Source organism: Aptenodytes patagonicus, chromosome 11 (genome assembly GCF_965638725.1).
Source record: "Aptenodytes patagonicus chromosome 11, bAptPat1.pri.cur, whole genome shotgun sequence".
NCBI lineage: Eukaryota > Metazoa > Chordata > Aves > Sphenisciformes > Spheniscidae > Aptenodytes > Aptenodytes patagonicus.
The window spans coordinates 20,340,257-20,362,299 of record NC_134959.1 but is presented as its reverse complement, the minus strand read 5'-3'; the positions used below and the strand labels follow the sequence as shown (position 1 = coordinate 20,362,299).

The 22,043-nt window shown below is 39.3% G+C and overlaps 1 protein-coding gene across 2 annotated transcripts in view; it reads right to left on the bottom strand.

Moving 5' to 3' along the window:
* NFATC3 (nuclear factor of activated T cells 3) overlaps positions 1 to 22,043 on the bottom strand; it is a 78,728-nt gene that overhangs the window by 4,172 nt on the left and 52,513 nt on the right. The window contains exons 9-10 of one of the 2 annotated variants that reach the window (XM_076349330.1): positions 19,776 to 20,828; positions 10,874 to 10,975 (exon numbers count right to left, since the gene is read on the bottom strand). In XM_076349330.1, the coding sequence (XP_076205445.1) occupies positions 10,874 to 10,975; positions 19,776 to 20,828 (1,155 nt within the window). The remainder of the gene's footprint in view (positions 1 to 10,873; positions 10,976 to 19,775; positions 20,829 to 22,043) is intronic. The other variant, XM_076349331.1, reaches the window with a different exon arrangement.

The window sequence follows — 22,043 nt, the reverse complement described above, 5'->3', positions numbered from 1 at the left end:
TACAAGTGAGGGACACCGCTGTGAATATGACAAAGTAGCACTGGAGTTATCAACAAATGACAATTTTGGAGTATTACTCTAAAGCCTAGATAATTGCTTGCAGTACAATGGAGTTTGGAGGATGACAAAAATAATTATTTGAGTGTAAATGCAGTGATAAAAATGTCCATTTTACAAAATAGGCAATGGTAAGTTTAACTAAGAAAACTGAGTAATATTCTAAGCGGAGATGAAAAAATCACATTAAATAGTAATGACAAATTTTAGATAAATATTAGATGATAACCAAAATATAAATTATTATTTAATAGTTAGAAGAGGCAGTCAGTCGTGTTGTTTTCCATGATTGAGTGGCAGCAGGTATACAGTGTATCTTATTCAGCAAGACTTTGAATATGCTGAATTATAGTAATAACAGAAAAGCCTCTGACGTGAGTTTGGACCTTCTATAAACAGGCATTTAATGGGATCCTTTTGTTGAGTAAGGACCATTCCTAGTAAAAATAAGAACTTTTTGTTTTGCTAGTGAGCTGCTTCTATTGAAAATCTTAACAGATTCGGAACCTAGGCTTTTGCTCTTTTGTTCTCTATTGAGTAACTTGCAGAACAATATTGATATACTCCACCACCCTTCTCAATGCTTCCTTAATTTTCCATAGCAGGATTTAGCTTCCTACTAACCATTCCTGTCTGGTAGAAGCGTAACAAAATCAATCTACAGGTAGTGTAAATTGCTCTTTATGTTTATAGAGTGTTCAACAGTCTAAGCATTGCCTTTTGCTGCAGCAGTAGCATAAGTGGGTCTGAAAAAAAATGTAGTAATATTGTGAATGCTCTGAAATATGTATAATGTATATAAAATCCAGCTCTGAAAACAAGTTTTGTCTATATATATATTCTTTTAGTTTACTTAGGAAAGCTTTAAAATCACCTTATGTCATATACCCATATGTAACCATGGAGGAGGTATTTGTTATCCAAAAGTCAGTCAATGGCAATGGTATTCTCTTGCATGAATGCAAGGACAGCTTGTTAAAAATACACACTGTGGCAGCCCAAAGGTTAAAACAGTTCAGATGAGCTATGTAGTCACCAATTCCCTCGAGCATTTCAAGACCTGCAATTTACTGGGCTTCAAAAAAAAATCTTTTGTTCAATGAACTTAGCTGGCACTATGACACTGAAAATTGTGTGACTGCAGGTAGGATACTTTTTTCAAGTATTTTTATTATGCTAACACAATGCATAAGTAAACAGCTGTTAAAAAATGACTCTTTTTTTAACAAAATTTAGACGTTCACTTAGAAGAACTACGCTCCATCAGTTTCTGTCAGGGCACTCATTAGCTTGCTCTAACTACAGGGCCTCTAACAGCTATTATCTACTGTATGCTACTGAACAGTTGCTTTGTGCAAATCAAATATTGCAGCTGTTCAGTACTACTAAAACTTTGATGAGCGGTACAATAAAAAGCAACATAGCTAAATACCTTTTATAATTTGAAATTATTAGACGGTTACTTTAAGTTTTGATAGATGATACGTAACTGTACTGGCAACATCCGAACAGACTGGTCTATAGTGTTGCAACGTTTTGTAGTTCCCACAGGCAGAGGTGTTTAACTGAACAGCATGTAGCCACGTGGCATAAAATTTTCCTTAAATCACATTACACTGTGAATACAATAGCTGGTCACGTGGTCTTTTATTTGCCAAAGTTCTGCATAATTCATTATGTAGAGTATTAAATTAACATTACAGGTTAGTTTGTGTTGTTTTGGTTTTTTAAAATAATCATCAATTTGTTTACAAGAAGCTGTTTTATAGCTCGGTGCGATAACTCTGTCATACCTTTCATTTTGCTGTTGGAGAACTTCTTTTGGTAACGTTTTTTAGCATGTGGCCAGTACAGATTTATCTGGTTTATATGGATTTACATTAGAAACATCTACCATTTCTAAGGGAAATGCAGAACCTTGTCATCTTCCCAACAGAAAATGCTAGTGGAGTTGTTTTACTTGCCACAGTGATTTTGTTAGGATTGCTAATTTTTAAACCCAACCAGTATTCAAGTGAGTGTGGGTGGGTTTTTTTGGGGTTTTTTTTTCCCCATTTGTTTAAATAAGAAGTATCTAAAGCGGTGTTTTGTCAGAGCACCATGCAGGCCTAAATAAAAGGCCAGAATCCTTTTTCTGCTGTGTCTGGCAAAGGTGTCTTTTCACTTTTTCACAGATCATAGCCTTCTGACTAACACATCTTTCCATTTTATACTTTCCAAGAGTGCCCATTTCAGCTGTCTGGTAATTTGTAAGCAACAAATGGATAGGGGAAGCCTGCAGACTCCGGAAGACTATATGTTGATTTAGATTATGTACAGATGGTGGTAGAAATGCTTCAAAGAAAGCGCAGCCTGCAGAAGCCAGCAGCTGAGATCAAAGTGCTCTAACCTTTTGCGGTGCAATAGTCTGGCTGCCAGGTTTGAGACAACTGGGCAGGGCGGTATCCGGAGTGATGCGGTAACAGGCTAAGTGAGGCACCGGCCTGCTGCCTGACTGGCTGTGCCCGACATGCTTGTGAGCGGTGGAAGGGATGAGTGGGGACAGTGGGGAGCACCGATCCAGCATGCAGGCTAGCAGCTGGAGGAACGAAACAGGAGACCTGGTTACCCAGGATACGGAGAAGGATGAGGTACTCAGTGACTTTTTTGCCTCAGTCTTCACCGGCAAGTGCTTGAGCCTCACTGCCCAAGCTGCAGAAGGCAAAGGCAGGGACTGGGAGAATGAAGAGCCGCCCACTGTGGGAGAACACCAGGTTCATGATCATCTAAGGCACCTGAAGGTGCACAAGTCCATGGGACCCGATGACATCCATCCGCGGGTCCTGAAGGAACTGGTGGATGAAGTTGCTAAGCCTCTATCCATTGTATTTGAGAAGTCATGGCAGTCCGGAGAAGTTCCCGCTGACTGGAAAAGGGGAAACATAACCCCCATTTTTCAAAAGGGAAAAAAGGAACCCCCGGGGGACTACAGGCCAGTCAGTCTCACCTCTGTGCCTGGGAAGATCATGGAGCAGATCCTCCTGGAAGCTATGCTAAGGCACGTGGAGGGCAGGGAGGTGATTCAAGACAGCCAGCGTGGCTTCACCAAGGGAAAGTGCTGCCTGACCAACCTAGTGGCCTTCTGTGATGGAGTGACTACATCAGTGGACACGGGAAGGGCTACAGATGTCATCCATCTGGACCTCTGTAAGGCCTTTGACACGGTCCCCCACAACATCCTTCTCTCTAAACTGGAGAGGTATGGATTTGATGGGTGGACTGTCCGGTGGGTGAGGAATTGGTTAGATGGTCCCATCCAGAGGGTAGTGGTCAACGGCTCAATGTCCAGATGGAGACTGGTGACGAGTGGCGTCCCGCAGGGGTCCGTATTGGGACCGGTACTGTTTAATATCTTCATCAATGACATAGACAGTGGGATCGAGCGCACCCTCAGCAAGTTTGCAGATGACACCAAGCTGAGTGGTGCGGTCAACACGCCAGAGGGACGGGATGCCATCCAGAGGGACCTGGACAAGCTGGAGAAGTGGGCCCCTGTGAACCTCATGAGGTTTAACAAGGCCAAGTGCAAGGTCCTGCACCTGGGTCGGGGCAACCCCTGGTATCAATCCAGGCTGGGGGATGAAGGGATGGAGAGCAGCCCTGCCGAGAAGGACTTGGGGGTACTGGTGGATGAAAAGCTGGACATGAGCTGGACAATGTGCACTCGCAGCCCAGGAGGCCAATCGTATCCTGGGCCGCATCAAAAGAAATGTGGCCAGCAGGTCAAGGGAGGTGATTCTGCCTCTCTGCTCTGCTCTGGTGAGACCCCACCTGCAGTACTGTGTCTGCTCTGGAGCCCTCAGCATAAGAAAGACACAGACCTGTTGGAGCAGGCCACAAAAATGATCAGGGGGATGGAACGCCTCTGCTATGAAGAAAGGCTGAGAGAGTTGGGGTTGTTCAGCCTGGAGAAGAGAAGGCTTCGGGGACACCTTATTGCAGCCTGTCAGTACTTAAAGGGGGCTTATAAAAAAAAGATGGCAGCAAACTTTTTAGCAGGGCCTGTTGCGACAGGACAAGGGGGAATGGCTTTAAACTAAAGGGGGGTAGATTTAGACTAGATATAGGGAAGAAATGTTTTACACTGAGGGTGGTGAAACACTGGCCCAGGTTGCCCAGAGAGGTGGTGGATGCCCCATCCCTGGAAACATTCCAGGTCAGGTTGGACGGGGCTCTGAGCAACCTGATCTAGTTGAAGATGTCCCTGCCCACGGCAGGGGGGTTGGACTAGATGGCCTTTAGAGGTCCCTTCCAACCCAAACTATTCTGTGATTCTATGAATGGGCATTTAAACCAGGAAAGCAGCTTTTCTAGAGAAGGCTGGTCATTTAAAGCCAGAAAAAAAACATTGTCAAGAAGCCATAATGAATATTAACCAAAATTAGGCAGCCTGGAAGTGCTTTGGAGCAGCTCACTGAAGAGATGTGCAACTTAGCTGTAAGGCGGCAAATAACAAGATGCCTGCATATGTCTAAACTGGGAAGCATTTGGCTTTATATGAAGGTGGAGTGGTATAAATTAGAGAAGTTTAAAATGTAAATCACACAGTCAGTAAGAAGAGTTAAAATCCTGCATAGAAATGTACAAGACTGAAGGTGAAATCATATGGCGTTTTCCTTTTTGTACTGATTTTTTTGATGGAGAAAATCGTATTTGTTTAAAGACTAAAATAGAAATGCAAAGGTTAGTATTTGAATGCATGACACATTACCTTCCTCCACACAGGGCCAATCACAGAACGTTTAGTGGTCTGTGATTAAAACTGAAAACTTAATTCATGAGCATAAACACAGGTCTTCTGTAATGTTGTCTAGCAAAATTCAAGTTCTTAGGCGACAAATTGGGAGAGGAAGTCAATTCCAACAGCCCTGAGAAAGGACAGAGCTCCGGCTGTACTGATGATGCCTTACAAACAAAAGAAAACTTCTGTACTTCCAGAACACTTTATCCCACCTTCCCTATTTTTGACTATGGGGTGCATGGGCTATGCTGTCCTAGAAATATAGCTAGAAAGATTTCATATGCCCTTTTGCTTAACCTTAAAAGCCATCCAGTTAGCAACTAGATAGTGGGAAACCAAGATGCATGGTTTTTTTAATACATGCACTCATTTTTTATACAGTTTCCTTTCTTTCTTCAGCAAAAGTTTCTGGGGGAAGGCTGCAGAGCTTGCTCAGGATTCAGTAGTACAGATCTCGAGTATGTTGTTAAGGTTCTCTATGGTCTGTCTGCCAGGTTCATTTGTGTTGTGTAGTTTATACTTCTGTTGCCTCTTTGAAGAGAGCCAATCTCATGAGACTGAAGATGGAGGTGAACAGTTATGCAAGTAGGACCTTGACTCTTTCAGTCTGCTACCTTCCTCCCCGCCCCGCCTCCATTAAATCACTGCCTGTTTGGTATGTTTGGTGCCACATGTTCTGACTGCTAATCCCACACCCTGGACCTCTACTGTCAGGAGATGAGGAACCAGAAATATTTTGCGTACTACACAACTACAGAGATCTAGCTAGTATTTAATACTCATTTAGTACCTAATGATCACCTAAAATTGTTTTGGATGATCAGTGTCAGTTGAGTGGATAACATCAAATTGTTATCAACTGTTTTCTGTGCTAACAATCCAGGTTGCTAATCTTGAAATAATGGCTGGATCAGATCAGAAGAGAGAGGGGTGGCACACACTAGACTATATAGAAATGTGGCAGATTCCTCCACTACAAAAGTGGTAACTGCATTTTGAAACTTGTCAGATATAGCATGGATCAAAATGCAGTACAGCTTATTTATTTATTTTAAATCGGGCTGTGAAATGGAAACGATTTTAACAACTTTCCTATATCTATTTAATTGACCTCTTTGGCAGTTATCCTAGATTTCAGAATTCCAGCTGTTACTGTATTTGCAATAGTTTCACCTTTTTCTTCCCTAGTATTTATACACAGTGTAAGCTGGCTGGTAAATTTATACCAATAGTTAAAAATAGATTGTGCAGAACAGAATTTAACATGGTGGAGAGAAAAACTTCTGCTACAGACAGTTTAGAGTGGACCTGTCAATACTGGTGATACTGTAGTATTGTACTGCAGAGTTTTTTGTGTTTGTTTTGGTTTTGTTCCCCCGCCTCTGTGCTGCATCGAAAAAACACTGAAAGTCATCTGGAGGCTCAAGCCCCTATAACCTTTCGGAAAAACTAAGCAGCACACCAACATCAATAGCAGCAGAACAGAGTAGAAGATAACTAGCTCTGACTTTTGGATCTCCTGTCAAGCTTGTAAAACAAGAGCAACCACATACTCTGTTTTACTGGGTTGTTCCCACTGTTTTGATTTCACATAGTGTTCTGTTTGCTTTTTTAAGTCCCTGCTGACTGCACACATGAAAGACAGCCAAGCCACCAAGATTGACAGAAAACTGGGCCACAGCTCCTCGGAGGCCTCTTCCCCCTCCTGCTGCCCTTATCTTTTAGGCGGAGGGTTTTGCCTCTTGGTCACTGAAGCCTTGCATTGGGACAGCTGATAAAGTTATTGCTCCAGCTGTTTGCTGCATGAACAGCCAGACTGTTCATGAAGATCTCTTAAAACCATTGCAATTTGCAATCCAGAGTTTCAAGATAAACTAAAATTAGGTTGAACAGCTCAGCCATTTGTGCAGTGAGTGACACGTACAGCTAGGGGTAGTAATCTCATCAGCTGTTCCAATAGAGATGCATCCTGTGAGCAGTACTGACCAACCTCTCAGGAGAAATTCTCACCTACAGAAAGTTATCCATGTTAGCTGATTTGAACAGAACAAAGCTCTTGTGTTATGAAGCATGACAACATCATGAAAGCTGGTGCTTTTAATAATAAGTTGCTGAGTGTTTTGGATAAATTAAAAAAAAAATTTACAAATTCAGAGTAAAAAGTTCTTAAAAGAGGAACTGGTGCTTTGATACATTTGTAAGATTTATGCTTTTTTCCCACTGGTTTGTTTAATCAATTCTACAATGTCACCTTAATTTATTCTCTCAGTGTGAGACTGATCCATAATTTGTCAGTCAACTTGTATACCTGTACCACCTTACTGAATATTTTATATTTAGAATAAAAACACATTTAGATGTAGCATGATCTCCAAGATAGGTGTTTGAAGTTCTAACATCAGAAGTAAAGGCATTATCTTTTTAAATCAAATGCCAACCAAATACTAGCGTGCTTCTAAATTGCTCTGTACTTAATTCTCCCTATCTCTGTGAATGCTAAGAGACAAACATTTTTGTACTGGAGCACAAAATAAAATATAAGCAATTCTTGAACCCAAAGGCCTTTCTGGGAATTGTGCAAGTGACCTCTTTTCCCTTGCAGGAAGCTGGCAATCTATAATCAGCATCTATACTTTCTATAGGACGAGAGAATCTGTCTAATCGGCAGTTACCAAGCATTTTAGGTTTTTGTAGGTCAAAAATACTGCCTGAAAACCTCCATGGAGAACTACAAGCAAACCAGTTCAGATTACAAACCATTAGGTATGTAATGGGCAATAGTAGAGACCTAGGGAAAACACATCATGATGCTTCCCCAGGATGTTCCACTAGCCTCCAAGATGCGTTTGTCCTAGTGAATTCCCAAGCCAGAATCTTTTGTGCTGAATGGCCCCATTTGGATATTTCTCCCCAGGGTCTGTTAAGGTCCGTGCAAAATTCTGTCATCCACAACATTCTGAGACAGTAAGTTCCAAAGCTTAACTATGTATAGCTGTAGCAATGCTTTTTATGTGTGTTGAACTTGCTGCACGATTACTTGGTGGACACTTCTATTATTTGCTCTCCCAAGAAGTATTTTCCATTACCTTTTCCGTGCCACCCATTCATTTTATTATCCTTAGCATACTTTCATCATTCATTTTTCTGGCTGGAGAGTCTTAGCTGATTCAACTTAACTGCTGTTCCAAATCTTTGGTCATGCTAGTTGTCCTTAACTGAAACACCCTACAAAACAACATGATGTATCTAATTCTTTTGTGACATCAGGGACAAGATGTGGGCACGTAACAGATCTATATAGTAGGATTTGTTCATTCTCTGCTGGTTTCCTAAATATTCCTAGCATTTATTCACCCTTTTAAGACTACTTTTAACACTACTGAGCAAGTTTTCATAGAATCGTCCGTTTTAAATTAAAGATGGCTTTAAATGAGAATAGTGTAGAGAGCTTGTCACTGTATGAATGGAATTAGGGCAGGGTTTTCTCCCTTCCCTTACCCTAATTTCCACTCCTTTAACTAACTAATTTTCTTTAATCACAAAGTCTTCCTATAGAGATTTCTAGACAGTTTTTGGTTTTCATTACTCTGAATAGCTGAGCAGCAGCATCACATTTACCAACTTCCAGTCCCCTGGCTCCAAATCAGATTTAAGCAAGAGGTTATACATTACAGTTAATAGTTCAACTCTTGCTTCCTCTTTCAGAGCTGTTGTCTGGCATGTCATCTAGTTGAGGTGAATTGTCACTGTTTATCTGTTTGTTCTGAAACCTTTTTAACGACACTTCAACTTGAGACAGGTCCTGCAACATTTCCCTTATTCAAAGGACTTTGGCATGAGAATCTCTAGTTCCTCAACTGTGGACATCAATAAAAAAAAAACTTTCTAAGTTAATTTATCTAATTTTAACTGAATTCCTGATTTGTTATCTGTTGGCCAGGTTTCACATTTAACCTAATAACTTTCATGTTCTTTTCTGTTTTCTGCATTTGGAAGCAGCTTGTAGACTCACTGCAGAGTCTTTGTACGCTTAATCTGAACCTTCATAAATAGTTTGCAGACTGCTTGCAACTCTTTTACCCTTTTGACCACCTATTTTTTCTTAAGTAAGTTTTATTGTTTTCCTATGGTTCCCCTTTTGAAGTTTGTCACGGCCTGTAATGCTGAAACTGCTACAAAACAAAGATTTTTTTTTTTTTTTTTTTTTTGAAGCAGTTCCTGTACGCTCCTTTGGACCAAATAAAGAGATGTTTCCCCTCGTGGGTTCTTCTCATGACTTAGTGCTCCATGAAGCAGTCATCACACTTACCCGTTCTATAAAGGATGACTCAAGTATTCCATTAGTGTATTTCCTGCCTTTGCAGATTGTCTGATCTCCTGCAGCACACTATAGCTATGGTTGCTCTCCTGTTCAGCAGTATAATTTAGAAGCTATACTCTTCTTAATTTAAGCCTGAAAGTTGAACCTGTAAGTATTCTGTACTACTAGCTAATACAGTAGCTTGTCTGATTTGACACTAAGCATTCTTCAAGGTACGGAACCATTCTACTAACTTTCCTGTGTAAACATCTTTCTTGCGTTAGTACAACACTATCTTTCTTACAGCAAATACCTAAAATACCCATTATTTTAATTTTAAAAAGCGCCATGTTTCTCAATCGTATTTCTCAGATGCTAGCATTTGTGTGTAAGCATATTTCTCTCCAGGTCTGGTTTTCTGTTTGTGTGCCCTTTTTAAAAGGGATCTGTCAGCGTACGTTTCTTAATTCTAGGTTTGGGGTTTGCCAACCTGTGTGTCACTCTTTAGTTGATGATACTGATATTTGGGGGTTATTTAATTAGTAAATTGAGTTTTCATTTTTCAAGAACTCGTGCTCTTCAACAATTATTCTGTACCTACCAGATTCTGATTTGCACAGGATATAGTCTAGAACACAGAAATAATCTAAGCCATAACTGGTATTTTACTAATCAATTTGCTGTTTCAAGATATAGACATGTCAACTTAGTGTACACAGTCCTTTCCATAGTTTTGCCATTCTGAATAGTAGCTACTTACCTTACTAATAACACTTTGATATGTAAGGAAAGCAGAACTAAGTCAGTTTTTTGAAAGACGGTAAACGACCAACATTGTGATTTATTTTCGTTTCATGGGCAAACTTAAGATCAGTCTACACCCTAATTGTGTGAGAGTTTTATTAAGGCTAAACACAGAGCTTGGTTACTTTACTGTTAACAATCCCAAATCTACTGCACACTTACAGCTTTCCCCTTTAAAAAAAATCTATGGGGAAAGTAAAATGTGTTACGTGTGCGTGTGTATATATATATAGGAAAAAGAAAAGGGACAGTATAGTTCTTTGGCATTTTAGGCATGTTTGTAATAAAGTGAAAAACACTTAAGAAGAATGAGTATAAACACAAACACGACCAATATACCATGCGTCAATTTCTAATACCATTACTATTTAAGAGTCATAGTGCATCATTATCTTGTTTATATGTGAAATAAAGAAGCTGAAAGCATCTTAAAATAAATCCAGAAGATCTTTCCCCATTATAGTGCACATTCAACTAGAAATCTATTTATGAATCTGTACTCCTAACACTTAAGATTGGTAGCATGTGCCACTGTATTCCATCTATTTAAATTGACATTGCTTCATCTTTTTAAAAAAGGAGAAACAGTCTAAATTTCTCATAGTTAACTGATCTGGCCACTCTACAACCCTGCCTGTATTTGGCTTAAGATTTTCATATCCTCTTCTGTTGTTTTACTAGATCCTACAGCACTCAGGAAGTTCTGTGGCAGCCATATATCCTTTAAGTGGAGGTTTTTACTGAATGAGCGTACACCTGGTTCACAGCTTCTGAATTTCCAACTATTTCAGAATACACAGGTGTCCAATTGTAGCAATACTTAAGTATTACATAGCGCTTTTCACTTGTAGATGTTAAGACTATTAAAACACTTTCCCCTTTCCTTCATGCTCCAATTTCAAACATTGAAGCATTTCAGTAAGCAGACTCACCCTCTAGATTTTCCACATAGGAGTTGGACATGAGTGCTGAATGTTGAGTCCATTTCTCTGTTGAACCTGATGGCTGGTATTCCAGGTCAGAGATAAAACTGTCTGTGTCAGAGAAGAAGACAGACATAACTACTGACTGGACTAAACCAAAAAGTTACAGTTCACTCAACCAGGAAGTGACTTTCAGTTTTCTTTTAATAGCACTAACTTTAAATACCCAGCGTCATTCACAACTACTACATATGTTGACATAAGTAACTATTTATAAGTTATCAGAGTGCCTATTAAAAACAATATCACTTATCTTGTATATTTAGTTACTTTTCAGTTAGCAGCCAGAGCCATAAAGGTAATGGTTAATATTTTTGGATGTCTGCCTAGTTGTATCATCATGAATTTTATACTACATAAATTTCATTTTAGTATTTGTGTTAGTTTAGAACATTCTTTTGCAAGTTTCTCAACCTGCTTTACTTACTGTGGTCAAATTAAAAGTGCTTATGCCCCTTGACAGCACCTCCACTGAACAAGGTAGGCAAAAGAGTACTAGTAAATAAAACCTTTAGTTTTATTTTTCCTATCCTTTAAACAAAGGAAACTGTTGTTGTAAACAGCAGTTAGCTTCCCCTTTACTTGTCGGACTATCTGAGCATTTTGCCCAAGGTACTGATCTGCAGTCAGGCCACACACAGTTTGAAGTGTCGGAAAACAAAGTATTATCTTGGTATAGGTGGCTCTATCAGACCCAGGCAACATGAGAAGCCAAGGAGGAAGTGGAGAACTGTATTCCACTGAACTGTTTTTCCCGGAGGAAAAATGAATGTAGAATAGTGTGTTCATTACTTTAACCAACAAGTGCGTGTTTATTCAGTTGTGATTACTGACTATGCAGAGCTTACAACAGGATACCGGGTTGGGTTTGTTTTTTTCTTCCTGCCCAAGACAGAGCTGCAAGTTCAGTAAATTGGGCTTTAATACAATTAACAAAATTACTCTGGAAACTGGCTAATTCGTGCCTTCTGGATAGAGCCACACATTTGCTTTGCCAGCATGATTTCTAAGCCCTACTTATGGATGACTCCTGGGAGAATGAAAGAGTCTATTCTTGCTTCCTCCTGAAATCCAAGCAGTTCAAATTACTTCTTTGGATGACTTCTTACGCTTAATTGTTTAAAGCGTAAAGTTACATGTATTTAACCAGGAAGTGGAAAGCATTATCTGGGTTTCAATGAAAATGTCCACTGCCATTTTGAAGGAAAGGAGTAGACGAAGGACAAATTCTTGTCAAATAATAAGAGATTAAGAAAAGAACATTTTCCCCACCAACTATGGTAGAACCAGCAAGAAAGTGACATTTAAATAAAGATCTAATGAATCCAGGGAGATGGGCAGAAAACTATCTTGGGATGAAACAAATTAACTTTTACGGGCAATTCTCTTTAAAGCTCAGGCGGTCAAAGGAGCAGACAACAAACACACTGACAAAAAGCCTCCAGAGAGAACAGTGGAGTTAATTAGCTCTTTTAAGCAGCAGTCTCTGCACTGTAAAGTCTGCATAGCTTATACAGTAAGGATTATCTGTCACTTTAGCAGAGAAATACGATTCTGAGCAATTTTTCTAATTAATTTCATGCATAGAGGGATTCCGAGGTTCTTGCGTGTCCTAACAAAGCTGCTGACAGTATTGAATTTTTGCTTTTATAAATCCCTGACAAAATGTGTCATGTGTAGCACATGTAACATGTCTCCAGCCAGCACCTTCTGGAATGAAGCATGCACTTGTCTCGGGCACACAGTATTTGTTGTTTGTGAAATGTATTTTGTACCCAAAGAATATAACACTAAAATGAAAACTATTAAATTTAAACAGATATCAAGAAAACTGACATCCTGTAGATCTATCTAACTGATCAGAAGTTCATACTTTTAGGAACCACCTCTTTTGTCTTGGCTCCTCCCTTAAGTAAAGAAAAGTTAAGGAAAACTTTAAACCCTCAATTATCTGCACCAGATTTGGGTCAAAGCAGTAAGCCAACTTAAAATTAGTTCTATTACAGATACAGTCAGACCAAGAAGCTACTGGAGTTATACCATTTGGTTTTCAGGATCTCTTCCTACAGGAGTCAAGCAATTTCATTTTTTGTAGCACTATCTGATTAAAAGTTTAGCCTGTGTATCCTTTAGTACTGCTGAACTGAAGTAGGATGTGTGGGCAATGGGACTTAAACTAGAAGATGTACTGGTTTTAGAAAAGTAGATTCCCCAAAATATTCTAGAACGCATGATTGTTTGCAGTGTCGCTAGAGTAAGTAGCACAGAGTGGGTTTTTTTAATATGCTTTGCAAAAAGAAGTTTGATGTAATTGTATAGCAGATCATATCAACTGTCTAAGTTTGGTAGTACTGCTGCATCCACCTAGGAATTCATGTGTTTTAGAGGACAGATGAGTGAATTGCTGTATTTACAAAGGTAATGAGGATCAGTAAACCTCAAAGAACATTATGGATAGACTGCAGCACACGCTTCCTCAGATATAGGCCTTCTTTTGTCAACTCCAGATAGAACTCTCTCAGCTGCATTTATGTGAAGAATCCCTACCGCTACGTCATGTTGGTTGGTGTAGTATATTTAGCCTGGTTTTGACTCCACATGACCAGCAAGTAGTACAGTGTCAACTTTCCCTAAAAAAAAAAAAAAAAAAAAAAAAAAAAAAAAGCCAGGCTATAATTAACCCTCAGTCTTCTCTGCTGTGGAGCAGCCAGCTGATTCTGTTGGTTTGTGATCAAAACCAGTCATATGGCAGGCCGTGTTTGCAATGGCAAGCTGTCAAGGATGTGGTGGGTTGCCTTCAAGTTACCATTGCAAGCCATAAGACAGGCTTACTTTCAGTAATTTCAGGTTCAATGCCAACTTTACTAAGAAGTACGGTTTTGGGTTTTTTTTTTTAATTAACTGATAAAATAAGGCTGATATGAAATGTTAGGCGTAGTATAGTTTTCCTGTGCATGTTATGTTTATAGCTATATAGACAGACTGAATGTGCCTGCAGAGTCACAGCACAAGCTCTGCAGTTATTTGGTACAGTAACAAATATCCCTGTTCATGTCATGGTTATGATGTCACACTCTGCATTTATGTATCATAGTGCAACCAACTCATTAAAGTCATATGTTTATCCCTCTCCCGCATGCAAGAAGATAGATGAGTCTAACATAGTATGTATTAAGCGTGAACCTTGGAGCTGGAGGACACGTGCTGCGCAGTGGAAAGCAGTGCAGAAGCGTCTAAGCGTATTTTTGCCAGTGTCACAAGGGCATGCCTAACTCCTTCCAGTTCCGCTACTGTTGCGAGCACCTGCACCATGATGTAAACATGCCACTTGCATCCACAGAATAAGTTTCTAACCTCTTCTAATTCTTAAACGGGAATCTTTTTGCAGTGGTGCAATTCGTTGAGCTTACTTTTGAATTAGTTACAAGGTGTTCTGTGGCTCTCAGAGGCAAATAGGAAGTTTCATATATTAGCTGGTCATAGATACCTGAGGATTTATCTGAAGTTCTTTACACATCAGCAGTCTGTAACTGGTCTTCTGAATAGACACCTTGCTGGCACGTATTTTATGAACACAGTGAATGAATCCACTAGAAGATACAGTCATGGCATCCTTTAACTGTTGACAACCCCAGATGGTTAACATTCTCTTCGCCTTTCCTCACTGTTCCAACCTTTTTCTTTTGACCTACTGCTCAGTCTGGCTCTTTCTCTATTTCCTTCATAACACCCATTTCTAAAAGTAGACTCCCATTCTCTTTCAATACATTTCAGGTTCTGCCTTACCACCTTACTCAACCTCAACCTGCTCACTGCAGGAGCCCATAAGCGTATGAGAAGAATTAGAATTGTAAACTGCTTTTTATTGCTATCTCCATACTGCTTGACAATATATATTTAATATACAGAATACTAAGACAGGAGGAGTTTGAACACAACCTTACTAAACAATTTATACTAGTATAATTTTCAGAATGCCTTTTATCAACAGGAATATTCTGAGAGTTCCGTGTATAATGTAGGCTAGAGTTCTCATCACACAAATCCATGTCAGGCATGCTGCAAGATGCAACATTTTGTTCTGTGCTTAGGAGACAGTAAAAAACCCTTGAGTTTGAGATGAGCATCTCAACTTTGAGTTGCACCAGCAAGACGACAGGGTTTTGAGCTGCTCTCCTCCATACTAAGCTAGACTCTAGCATTCAGTATTTTTTGTGTTTCTGTAGGCCTTCAATGCTCTGTTTGGCAGGACGCTGCCTTAATTAAGAATGACCTGCTAATGCGTAAGTTTTAAATATATAGAGAAATACAAAGTACAGTCATTCTCCAATACTTCCTTATTAGTTACTACTGTGATTCTCCAGAAGTTAAGCTGAAGCTACAGTAAAAAGCTACCTGTAAAGATGTACAAATTTTCTAGCAAAGATCAGAATAATCTCTGAGCTTCCCAGCAAGAGAATTTATCAACTAAGGAGTTATCACAGAACTATTAAAATGAATGAATGCAAATGGCTTAGAATTCTACATGGAATGTGTCTGACAAAGCAGACTTACTACTTTATGTACACAAAACGGTTAGAGGATTTCTAGTTATGATTTATAGTAAATCCACATACTGGATTTTCTAATCTCCAGCTTTATGTAATGGAGATGCAATGAGTAACAAAATGTAAGAGGATTAGTAGAAGGTCATCCTGATTTGCTGAATACAGCCTAACATAATACCTTAAAACCGGTTAAATACAGTTGTACATGTTAGAAATCTCATCACTGTAGAAAGCCGTGAAATCCAAGGTAAACTCGCTCCTAAACTGCAAACCACAAGAGATTAAATTTTAGATCAACAGTATTAGAATAGATTTAAATCTAAAGCTTGACAGTGGGATAGGTAAACCACCACACTAGGAGCACTTTTTAAAAACAGAGTGGGGGGGAAAAAAGTTAACAAGGCCTCATCATGTAACTAGATTGAGTCTAACTTTGACTAGCTTTTTTTTCAAGTGGGGAAGAAACAGGACCTTTATCAGATGAGTATACAACAGAGCACGGTATGGATGATGGATATGGGAAAGGACAGAAATTACCAACTGCCTGCTTCTTATCATTTCAGCTGCCTCGTTTACACCTATTTGCAGCCCTAAATATTCCGCTGTCTATACAGGGAAATGTTAGCCAGGGGAGTTGGGCAGAGCACTGACTTGCTGGAAGACATTAAGGGAAAAAGAAGGTCCAACAAACCGGGGAGAGGGGAGGAAAAGCGGAGGGGACAAATAAAGAGCAAGAAGCTGCTTTTACGTCGTTCCAGTCCAAAAGTTTACCAGCTTGTGCAGATTGACTATTGCAAAGACCTAAGCAGAAAAAAGTGCTGTTTTTCAGAACACCTTTTAAGTAGTAGCATACAGGGCAAATTACTTTGAAACTGTGTGATGTTTCAAATGTTTTCTGTAATATCATTTGAATTTCATATCTAGGTGTCCTCATGCATTTTGATCCCTTGTTTCTTCAAGTGAAATAGAAAGCATTTCCTGTAGGAAGCAAGGATGGGAAGAGGGGAAGCCAAACAAAAGAGAAAATTCAAGGTGGAGATTAGAAAAGCCTAAAGACGTCTATCAGATCCTGTTGAAAAACAAGAAAGCAAAGAGCCACACAAACTCCAGTAGGGGGGAAAAAAAGGGGAGGGGGGAAGTGTATGCAGACACCCAGGTAGAGGATCTGCCTTTAAATTACGTAATCCTTTTTCACTCATAGCCCAACCAGAGCCCAGCTTGCTCTAACTGGTAAAGGACAAAGGAATACAACAAAATTGAGAAAGATACTCCATTCTGGCCATTGGCGAGCACGTTTGACTTTGCAGAGAAGCTATAAATGGTGAATCCAGATATGTTACACCTTCCAGGACATGCTGGATCAAGACTAATCCAGATGCTCTTGGCTTGAGCACCAATGGATGAAGCAGCTTTGCAGTTCATATTAAGTAGTAGATCTGGGGTTTTTTGGTGTGTTTTGAAGAAAAAGCCTGAATGTAACTACTATCCAAGACTGGCACTTCTGTAGGTGGGGTGGGGTTTTTTGTTGTGGGTTTCTTTTGTTTGTTTTTGTTTTTTTTTAAAAGAATTTTAAATCGTACTCTGTCAAGCTAAACGGCTTAGTAATTCCAGGACTAATTTTGTCATGAGGTAACAGTTCCATACTACACTCAAATTTTGTTAAAATTTCTTAAAATATTTTATTTTCTTGGCAAAGAAAGTATCTACTATGCTAATTTTGAAATAGTGCACGTTACTTAAAAGAAAGAAGATTATTTATGCTGTCAGGGTTTTTTGAGGGTTTTTTGTTTACTTTTTTTAAGACTACTGACAAATATTTAAGGTCAGTAATCCAGACGTGATTTATAAATTTTTCAATTGGCTTTGCCTTAGTGTTTTATTTTGAGAGGTTTATTCGCCTTAATTGGTAACCCTTAAAAACCTATTTTCCAACTAAATACAGCTTTCAGGTTTAATATATTAGCTGGGAGAACATACTGTATCAACGTTCACTTATGTATGCAATTATGTTTGGATTTTTTTCTTAATTGCTATTAACGTAGAATAACTGATTTGCTATTTGTGTCTAGCCAAATCTTAGTTTCCGTACAAATAGAATTATACACAAAAGGAAAAGTTTGAAATTATTTTTTTAACCCACAGTAATATGTTAGATACCTTTAAAAAAAACCAGCGTTCCTGTCTAAACATGTTTTTTTATTTAAAGCTGATTAAGCAGAGGAAGTATTTTACTCATGTTAAGAGAATTGAGCAGCTTGTTTCTTGTCACTATGCCCTTCAAGATTTTTGGAACAGCAGGTTTCAGGCGAGACATCTGATTTGTATTTGCAGATTGGAAATGAAAAAAACCCAATCAAACCCACCCCCCCAAGCAATCATCGCATGGCGGTAATACGAAACTGAAATGAAGGTAATCTCTATGCTTGCAAACGTATTGCTGCTGCCAAGTGCTGGTTGAGTATTTAAAACAGTGTTCAATTTTCCATATAGGAAGCATATAGTTTAATCACCAGTTATGAGACCTTCTTTGAACTTCTATAGCAAGCATTATTTAAAAAAAGAAATTAATAAAGCTGTGGCCATTTGACTCATATGTATCTTGACTACACTTCTCTAAACTGTTAGCAAGTGGGCACGCTTTAAGTGTGGCTCTTGCAGCTTTTCCTGTGATTCGATGTCTTTGTCAGCACAGAAAAAACTCAGTAATTTCACTGTGTTAAGCAATGGAAATAATTTCTAAAAGCAACTAATATTTGTGATATGGGGGGGAAAATTGGCTTTCTTTTTACTGTGCATTCACTTTAATCTCTGAACAAGTATAAACAAACTGCCAAGACGCTCATAAATGCTAAACACTTCTGCTTATATCGTGAGAAGCTTAACCATAATGTCTAGTTGTATTTCAGTTATTTCTGCACCTTTTTTGTGGGTATGGAGGGAAGAAGGATGAGAAAAAGGTAGGTTCTAACATGACACTTCTTGAAACATTAGATTTCTTTCTCACTCCTGTAGTACAGAAGTAGAAAATGCTTTTTTTTTTGTTGCATTCTGTTTCGTAAAGCCTTGTTCTTCTCCCCTCAGCAAGTCCTTGATAGAATCAGTCTCTTCCTTCCTTTCTAAATAAAGTTAAGTTGATTGATAAACAGTGTTTCTAAAAAGAGAGCTTTGTTTAATTAGGACGGCCATTTAACTGAAAGCCCAACTATACTATCAGTTTCTCTCATTTTCTTCCTAGTATGCTTTAAAGGCATTCCTTACTACATTTTCTTACTACTGACTGGAGGTAACAATAGCAAAGCTCCATTTATGCAAGGAACTGGGACTGACACAGATATTTCACAGATGGCCTACACGTAAGTCTTTACACTACTGCTGATGCAATTAAGTAATTACTAGGGATGATTTAAAAAAACCCAGAAAACCGCAACAGCTAAGGCTGTTGTAGAAAACAGGTACTAGTAAGATTCCCATCATCAATACCAAACACCTTTTACACACCTTTTAAGGCCAGGCCTTCTGTTCTTCCAGCCTTATTAACATGACATATTCTTTAAATTGCTTTGCATCTATGCCTCAAATAGTGTGATGTTTAGGATCTGATCTCTCTCTCTCTTTTCACTTGGCTGGACAAGTTTTGTAAATTAAATACTTGGACAGTATTAGAGAACTTTATAGCCTGGCCTTTAGCACTAGAACGTCCTTGTTCTGTTTATGTTAGACAAGTGAATGTCTCAAAAAGGTAGCCAGAGTGGTAAGGAGAAAGCAAACAGCTACTGTGAGCAGAGGTGCTGAATGATGACAGCGTATCTACAGCATGTCTGTGAAGAGACTAAGACAGCGCCAAAATGCATGTGATATATTTTCAAAAAACTAGCCTGCCTTTCAAAACTGGGACAACTCCAAGAAACAAGACTCCAAACTACATTTATGCAACTTAGGTATATTATTATGACTTTCACTGAAACATACCAAGAAGACAATCAGAAAAGGCTTCAAATGAATTCCTTGTGTATAAGGTGTCAATGTGTAGGAGTTAAGCCTCAAGCCCTGTTTTATGACAAAAACAAAGTCTATGGGCAAATGAGACTAAAGTACTTGAACTATGTAACTACAAATTTACAGCTGATATCATTAGTTTTCAATAAGTCGTTGCTTTGGACACAAAAAAACGACTCCATTTTGATGATACAAATTTACTTCTCTGAAGAGGAGTGTGTTCTAAACAAAACGAAACAACCCTCCCACACCCGCTTTGTAGTTTACTGTAGACTATATCCCAGTATTAAAATATTACATCCACTTACCATCATCTAGTGTGATGTCTTGTAGTCCTATTGTTTGAAAATTCAATTCTCGATCTTCAGGTTCTGGTTTAATGTTAATAGCTGCCCCATCTGGTGAAAATGGAGATGAATCGCATACGGTATGGTGTACTAGGGATGACGCTGCATTAAGACCTCCCAATGCTGGACTATGTGCTTGAGGGGAGTGCTGTCCCGAGTGACTTACAGTGGTTGGCGGGGGAGACGAGGCAGGTCCTGAGCTAGGAGATTGATAAGGCATAGGTTGTAGCTGGGGTGAAGAAGGTCCAGACAGCGGTGAATGGACCAAAGGGTGGGAAGCTGTTGGGGATGGCGATGAAGCGGATGCTGGATTTGTAGAATGGTATGGGACTTGCTGCAGCTGGGGAGAAGACTGCCCAAGGGACCGACTCATCGCAGAAGGGATGGAGCCCTGCCCAGCGCTTGGGCAGTGGTACCCCATCGATGGTAGGTGAGAAGATGACTGTCCGGAATGAGCTGGGTGTGCTAGCGGGTGCCCTGCTGTACTTGATGTTGACACGGAACCTGGATTTGAAGAATGAAACTGCATGGGTGGTAGAGCTTGGCAGCTAAGATTTATCAAATGAGGTACAGCTGTGTCTTGCTGAAATGAAATAGTATCAAATCCTTGGCTGGAGGCAGAGTTCATCGGAAGACCAGACTGTCCATTGTATACATCGTTAGACTGCATAGGCTGGTAAGAAGGCCTCACAGGAGGTGCTGATGTTACCTGAAAAGACTGAACCACAGCAGGAGGCAAAACATGACACTCTTCACTTGGACTAAGGTTTCTACCTTGCATATGTGGCAAGTGGGATACTGCTGAGGTCACCATTGCTGTGTATGGTGGTTGAACTGGACACACAAGGCTCCTGGGTGATGTAGACAGTAAATTGTCATGTGGATGCCCTTGCTCTGGTGAAGGCAATTGAGTTCGGATAGAATGCAGGCCCTGGACATTGCTTGTGTGAGGCAGGGCCAAAGATGGAACAGCAGACAAATCCACCTCATCTCTGTGCTCTTGCTTCATTATAACTAGAAAAAGTAAAACATGGTATTATAATTCCAACCCATTTGTATCCTGTGATAAATACACGCTAATGGCTGTTTAACAGCCACAACAGTATTGTTAATGTCCTTGCTCTAATTTCCCTTCCTTTGCTCTGCTTTAATTTTTTTTTTTTTACTTTATGCCTGCTATATTAACCCTTAAAAGCCAGAAGAACTCTCCTAGCATTTATTCAAAGGCAGCTATCTTCCCTTCTAAAATACCCTCCTATGCAATGTATGTTTTTAAAGACAGTTGCAGCCCAGCCAGAGAAAGTCCAGTACATATAAAAGATATGGTGCATCAGAGGTGGGGTGGGGGGGGTGGGGCTCCACTGAAAATAGGCAGACAAGAGTTCAGTATCAGGCCCTAGGAAAAGGGGAATGAAATTTTTAGCTAGCTTCAGACTTTCCTTAGCCTCTCATCAAGATGACAGCTGAACTTTGGCACCGCGGTTAAACTAGTTTGAGTAGTGCATGTTGTTTTAATTACAGCAGCTCTTTCAGCATATCCCCCAATTTCAATGATGGCGACAATTGTTCTTATAATACAGAGAGTTACAAATTGACACGCTTTCAGTTACAGGATTTTTTTTTTTTTTTTAAGCTACTGGTAGGCTCATCAAAAGATACTGATTTTAAGTACAAATAGTAGAAAAATGCTAATGCTTTTAACTGCTCAATTACTACTTTATACAATACTACACTGTTAAAGAAACATTTATAGAAAAAATGCATTTTAAAATGTTTGTGCAATAACAAACAGCTGCAGTTATAATTAATCTTGCTTCTTATTTAAGCAGTGTCATTACTTCATTGCACCATGTAAATAATTTAAATATGGACTTATCAAACGAAAATATAGTTTAAGATGTGTCTTGTAACTACCTCAGGAGCTGATATTCTTAAGAATAGTTGAAAAATACCACATAAATCTGATAACACAATTAATGTATACTTAGTGTACCAAATACCTAGGTAACATTGCTTAAATTGCGCATGAAGGTAGGAAGTAGGTAATTTTAGAGCACAAGTGAGCAAAACTTATTTTAGATAGTATGAACTAACGGTAGTTGCCATAGTCAGCATACACACTAGCTTTAAGTAGTTTCTATTGATATCCATATCTGACTTTAAAGACTCCTTCAGGTACCTGACTGCAAGGCCTCCGAACAGTACTAAAGGGTCTAGCGCCATCACTGG